Genomic DNA, 6,906 nt, shown 5'->3' on the forward strand with positions numbered 1-6,906 from the left:
CTCTCTGTAGCAGGTGAACACACTGCCTTCCCTGGGTGTGCTGCCTGGGGTGCTGCGGGGCTTAAAAACATCACTTTTCATGCTGTGGTGCCTACTTGAATTGCTCTGAATTTCTGTTACTGAAGACAAAATTCTGACAAGCGATGTTCAGAGCAGTGATGGTGGGGTAGACATGGTGGTTCACCCCAGTGTATCATAATAAATACATCAGAATCCTCCTTTTTTGAAGTGCAAGGATTCCTTCCCCATTTCTTCTTGCTTGTACACCACCACAAGCCTTGGCTTTGTCAGGTGAACGCGTTTTCCCTTCCTTCCAGGCACGAGGTACTGCTTCAGCCAGCACATGATGAGAGTCACCGGAGAGAGCGTGTCCGTCACCAAGCGCTGCGTGCCGCTGGAGGACTGCCTGTCTACTGGATGCACATACGTAAAGCACGAGGGGTACAAGGTGAGGACCAGGGTTGCCTCCTTCTTTGCAAAACCAGGAAGCCCCATGCCCGCAGCGTGGCAGCTGGAGCCCACCACACATCCCCTGCTTCCTTCCTGAGATGTGCAGAGATCCCCAGAGCCACAGCAGCAGAGGCTCTGAGTCTGAAAAAAATGAGATGGTTATGTGCATAAATATGGTTCCTGAAGGCTGGTGGTCAACCTTGCTGCAACGGGATGTCTTTGCCAGGTAACCAAGTTCACCCCGGCTGTATTTCTTTCAGATCTGCACGTCCTGCTGCGAAGGCACCATCTGCAACCTGCCGCTGCCCAGGAATGCGAGCGACGCCGTGTTCACCACCCTGTCCCCGCTCAGCAGCACCCCGGGGCTGTCGGGTCGGGCCGTGCTGACGGCAGTGTGCCTCGTGCTGGGGCTTGTGGCGTAGACCAGGAGCCGGCCCCACACGTGTGCTCAGGACCCACGTTTCAGAACTGTGTCTGAAAACTGACTCTTGTTAACAGGCGATACTGGTATGGAGATGGTTTCAAAGGGGACTTAAACCTACGTTTCTTTGCTGGTTTTGGAAGAAACTCCTGCACGATGTGCCCAGATTTCGGGCTTAGACTTTCCTTAATGTCCGTCTAGTCTCCACGATTCTTTTTATTTAGGAGTACCACCTCGCTGCCACCTCCTTTTACCATCCCTCACTCATTCACAGTGTTCTTGCTGGCATCATTCACTATTAACATCATTTGTCACAGCCCAGGCTGAATAACACACAGGATAAGCAACAACGATAAGTCAGGTATTAGGAAGCACTTCTTCTCCAAAGAGCAGTCAGGCAGTGGCATTGCCCAGAGAGTTAGGGGGAGGGGGGGTCACCATCCCCAGGGGTGTCCTAGAGCTGTGGGGATGCGGCAGTGAGGGACAGGGGCAGTGGGCATGGTGGGGTGGGGGTCTCCTCGAGGGCTTCCTGTGGTTCTTGGTTTGGTGGGGCAGCGTGTATGCAATATTTATTTTTGTATATTGAGTTGGCTCTAAAGCATTTAAAAGATTCTTAATGCTGATATCGCGGGGGGGGGGGGGGGGGATAAGTGGTTTGGCAAGTGGGTAAACCTGTAGTATATAAATTATCATAAGAGTATTATATATAAAATATAACATTTTGTGTCACTGTTGAAAACAAATCAACTTTTTTTTTTTTTTTTTTTTTTTTAAAGCCAGCTATATCAACAGGGTGGCCATGGACTTGTTTTAAAGAAGTTTAACAGAACTTTTTCTATTTCTTTTTTTTTTTTAAATCATTTTGAAAAGTTTTTAAAAGCATCCTAAATTGTTCTTTTCTGAACTAATGTTGGCCAGTCATGCTCCAAGGTGCTTTACCAAGTTATGGCTTATATTCCACCATGCTTTCTTTTTTTTTTTTGGGTGAGCTACAGCATGAAGCAAGGATAAAGGGAGGAAATGCTGCACTCCCAGTGCTGTGTGCATCCCTTTGGGGTCAGTGCTGTGACAGCTGCCCCAGTGCTGTTACTGGAAAACAGAGAGCAGCACTCACACTTTGGGTCTGGGGTAGGAAAGCACACTGGATGCCCTGGTACCTTTTGATGTAAGGGCTTTTGTTTTTCATTAATTAATTTACTTACCTACCTACTTCATGGACAAAACTGAACATTGAGCACCGTATCTTTCCCTTTTTACCTTTTCATATAGAAGAAATTGTTGAGGGCAGGTCAGCTGCTGGGTCCCAAAGACAAAGCCTCACACTTGGAGGTCCTTTTGCTTCTCCTGTGACTTGCTCACAGATCTTTCTTTAGTACTAAGGGGTAGTTGCAATCTGCTGCTTTATGCAAGCTCACCCCCTCCCCAGCCCCCCCAGGACCCAACCAGCTGTGCCCTCAGTGCCATTCCTCCCCCAGAGCTAGCAGTGAGGAGGAAAGAGGAGGGGAGGGGGATGTCCCCATCCCTGAGGCTATTCCAGAACCCTTGAGATGTGGCACTGAGGGACATGGTCAGTGGGCATGGTGGGAGGGGTTGGGCTTGGTGACCTTAGAGGTCTTTTCCAGCCTTAATGAGTCATTGATTCTATCATTCTATGCAGCGTGCTGTTGTTTAACAGAAGGACACTTTAACCCAACTCACTCACCTAACCCTGTGTGCTACACTAACTCCTTCTGCAGTCAGAGGAGGAAAAAGTGGCCTTGCTTCTATGCAGAGGCGGGGGGTGAACTGCATCAGCTCAGACCCACGACGGAGAGGGGACAGACCACAGGCGACGGAGAAGAAGCTGAGACCCCGCACATGACTCTCCCTCTGCTCTCTCCTCCTGGGCCTCTTCGGGCATATAATGCTGAGCTGCACCATATTTATTTTTAGGCTGGGAGATGCCTTTTAAATGCCTAATTTTTTAACTACTGTAAATAATGTACAGCTATACAAATAAATGTTTTAAACATACAGGTGACGTGTCACATAAATGTACCATTGGAAAACCGCTGCCTGCTGCCCTTGTGCCCCTGCTTCCTTCCTGAGATGGGTTTGGAGCAGCTTCCCTGCCCCTGCTGGGCCTCCTGCTGCAGCCCCTGGCTCCTTCCTGTGCTTTCCTCCTCCTCAGCTCCTATGGCCTTGTCATGAATTTATTTTCTAATGAGCATTTAATAAAATAAGTAAGTGCCAGGAGGTTACTGTTCCCATTGTGACCCCGGACCCTCTTTTCCTTCAGCTGCTAAAAGCTGTGAGTTTTCCATGACTCTGCTCTCAGCTCCTGTAGCCCCAGTGCCTTCTGCTGGTTCTCCTGCAGTTATTTCTCATTTGCACTCCTGCATCTAACGCTTAGCAGGATGCAAACAAACAACTTCATGCAAAAGTACTGACAAAAGTCCCGTGGAGCAAAGAGCTCTACGCTTAAAAGAAAAAAAACTTTGAAAAAGATACCCCAGCAGTTCTTGAATAAATGCAGTTTACAGTAGTGCTTTGAACAGGAGCACATGAGCTCACCCTTCTTGTCCCACCTCCTCCTAGGATGCCTTTCTCTGCAGGATCAGACCCACATGCCCTGACCCCTCCCCACTCCACATTTCATTGACCACCAATGCTTTGTTACAGAGCAGAGGGAGGTGGAAGCAGATGTTGGGGTCACACACACTTTGCTCTCATCACTGCAGCACAGTTGGGCTCAGTGCTAGCAAAGAGCTCACTTGGATTGTGGAGCTCTTTCCTTCCCCTGAGAAGTGGGCAAAGCCTTTGTGTGCTTTCTTGGGCAAAGCAGCGAGCTGCCAGCACAGCAGCCAGCATCTCAGCTGATGGAAAGCAGCAGCACCGAGAGGGCCACAGCCACACAGGCCCATGCAGGGGCTGCACTCCCCAGCCCTGCTGAACGTGCTCCTTACAGTTTTGTTTTTGACAGCCCTGGTGTTTAGCCAACCCCCAACGACAGCGAACACTACTTGTTATTCTCGCCTACGAACAAAAACATGTTTTTCCTCACCCTGTGTTCAGTTTGACAAGTGAAACAGCAGCTCTCTGGCCCACGCTGGGATGCAGCCTGGAACCCATACAGGCAGGATGTGCTTGTCCATACAAGCATCCTGCTGGCACAGGCTACAGGCCTGCGCTTCCTTGCCCCAGTACAGCCCCTGTGGGCTACAACATGCCCAGCACCACTGAGGACAGCCCCGTGCTGCCAACACACGTCCCTGCTGCCTTTCCCATCCCAGACCCCTTCTCCACATCCACTGACATCCAGCATGGGCACACACAAACCAGTCTGAACTATTAGCAGTAGCAATCATAAGAGTCGCTAACTCATATGACCTGAAAGGGAGGACCATGGGAATGGCAATGCTGAAAGCAACATTGGATCAGGATCAGCTCTTTTTTTTTTTTTCCTTCCCCTTTTTATATATCTAAGAACCAACTCTCTCCATCAACTCCATGTACACCTCACAGTGTTACACTTATTTCCAGCTGCACATCAAAACAGCTTTCCAGCCAACTGTTGTTTCTTCTTGCCAATACACTTTACAACACCAACCTCACTAGCTCACTTGACTGGTTCTCATACCACTTTTTGCTATTTCAGGGTACAATTCCCCTTGACATTAATTCCTAAGCAAGTCCACATAACTCACTCTTAGTCAACTATCAGCCACTGATTTCCCAGACTGATCCAAAAACATTATTCCTTTAGGCACTGACTTTTTAACAAATTTGTTTCCAAACACTTTTTAACCAGCTTTCGCTTCACTCTGTGGGGTGCCTGCATGTTGCTTTCAGACCTGAACCCAAGGTCTGACTGCACTCAGAAGGGTTTCCATGGCTTTGATGGGTCATAAACCCTAATTGCTGGAGGCCCTCCTTAACCACCTCCCTGCCTGACGAAGTAGTGGCACTGACAAGCTGAGTATGAAGGCTGCCATTCCTCCTTCAGATGAACACTTTCCAGTAGCACTACATTTTCCTGCTCTTCTAGAGGCTGATCTCTAGGTCTCTGCCAAGAAGCCACAGAACCATTAAGGTCGGAGAAGACCTTTAGGATCCCCAAGTCCAACCCCAGCCCACCCCACCATGCCCACGTCCCTCAGTGCCACATCCCCATAGCTCTGCGACACTTCCAGGGATGGTAACCTGACCACTTCTCAGGCAGCCTGTGCACTATTGCTGACACAAGCCAGGATGCTGCTGGCTCATGGTCAGCATGGCTTTCCAGCCACTCTGACCCAACCACAGAACACCCTGAGTTTGAAGAGATCCATAATGATCACTGACTCTAACCTCTGGCTCCACCATTTTGGTACAATAGCTGAATTTTATCAATATCTGGGTCCCAGCACCGTGCTTGCAGCTGAGGACATACACCTGAACCCTCTCCATGCAGCAGGGGCCTGGGTGACCCCTGCAGCTCCTCCAGGCCAGGTCTGCTCTTTGAGTAGTCATGTTGCACCTGACCTTAAAATAATAAATCCTCCCCATGCAGCTTAACAGATATCCTCATTATAGAGCAGTGTGGCACTGATCACAGCCTGAAGAGCTTTACTGAAACAATCTCGCATTAATCGGAAGGTATAGCTCTCCAAAAGCTCCAGCCCCAGAAGACGTTTGTGTTTTCAAAAGCTGTCCCAGCCCGGCTGGCACGGCACTTCTCATGGAGGCGATTACTTTCCTGCTGAAGCATAACACCCAGCTGCATGAAATTTCAGCCTCATAATCCTGTTAGCTCTCCCTCGCCCGAGCCTGCAATGATTAGAGCTTTGTGTTTGTGCAGCTCCTGAAATAGCAGCCTGAGCCTTGCTGGAACACAGGGCAGAATGGCATTGCCAAGGGGAAACGCTGCTATTTCAGAGGCCCCGCAGCAGCCCGGGCAGACAAAAGCAGTTTGCAACTTTTAATTATTGGGAGCTTTGTGTGGGTGGCAGGTGTGTGAGTGGGCAGGGGGCTCCCCAAAGGCCAACAGGCCCCGCTGTGGATGGCTGAGCAAAGGCACAGGCGAGGGAGAAAATACTGCCAATGCAGCATGCCAGCCGCCCTGCTCTATCAGTTTCATTGGGGAAACACTTGTGAAAATCCTCCTTTCTCCACAGTTACTACATGCAAGCACCGATTTTCAGCTTCTGACTTTGTGCACGCATATGGAATCTCATGTTGTGCAAGGGTTGTGGCTTGCACGCTCCCACCTATCCACCTGCAAATGCTCTGCACATTCACCTACAGCACCTGCCATGCACCTAAACAGCTCTTCAAAGAGCAGAATGAGTACATGGGGAAGACTGAGCTGACCACAGGTAACTGCTAAATATGCACAGTCAGCAGTGAGAAGTTATGGTTCCAACAGCCCTTAAATGTGCAAGCAGAACAGCTATCTACATACATAGGGATTTTTTAATAACTTTTTTTTTGTGTTAAGCAATAGGCTGAACACACACAAAGAATTTAATGAGATGAATCATCCAAAAAATGCATGAAATCTCATTAGGCCATGATCTGGGAATGACGGTATCTGCAGCACACACAGAACCACTGCTCCCTGCTGCTCCTGGCACACAGGCTGCACCAGCTGCCCACCCCATCACCACCCTCTGCCCTCTCACACAGCACTGAGCTCCCTTCTCTTTTACTGAAACATGATGTACTTGAGGATCTAAAATACATTTGTCATCACAACACTCACAGGATTTAAAAAAGCTAAGCAAAACATACGTAACTCCTGCAGGTATACACAGCAGCCCTGAAAATAAATTCAAGCTTATCAACCCCACTCCAATGTTTAAATTCTATTGAAATTAGAAAATAACTTGGTTCAAGACAGTTCAGCTTCAGGTCTCCCAAGCAGCCACCATTCCACAGGTCCTGGGCTGCCCATGGGCAAGCAGCAGCCCTGAAGTTCCTGCAGCAGAGCCAGCAACTGGGAATCCCCAGCTGGTACAAACCACTTAGGTTCCACATAAAGCTCTGCACTGTTGAAGGCATTTTTTTTGCCCCCC

The 6,906-nt window shown here is 49.1% G+C and overlaps 1 protein-coding gene across 3 annotated transcripts in view; it reads left to right on the forward strand.

Annotated features, from left to right (window-relative positions):
- LYPD6 (LY6/PLAUR domain containing 6) overlaps positions 1-6,882 on the forward strand; it is a 30,634-nt gene extending 23,752 nt beyond the window's left edge. For all 3 annotated transcript variants that reach the window (XM_021400124.1, XM_021400126.1, XM_021400125.1), the window contains 2 exons: positions 318-448; positions 711-6,882. In XM_021400124.1, coding sequence (XP_021255799.1) covers positions 318-448; positions 711-872 — 293 coding nt within the window. In that variant the 3' untranslated portion in view covers positions 873-6,882. The remainder of the gene's footprint in view (positions 1-317; positions 449-710) is intronic.

This window comes from Numida meleagris, chromosome 5 (assembly GCF_002078875.1).
Source record: "Numida meleagris isolate 19003 breed g44 Domestic line chromosome 5, NumMel1.0, whole genome shotgun sequence".
NCBI classification, from domain to species: Eukaryota; Metazoa; Chordata; class Aves; order Galliformes; family Numididae; genus Numida; species Numida meleagris.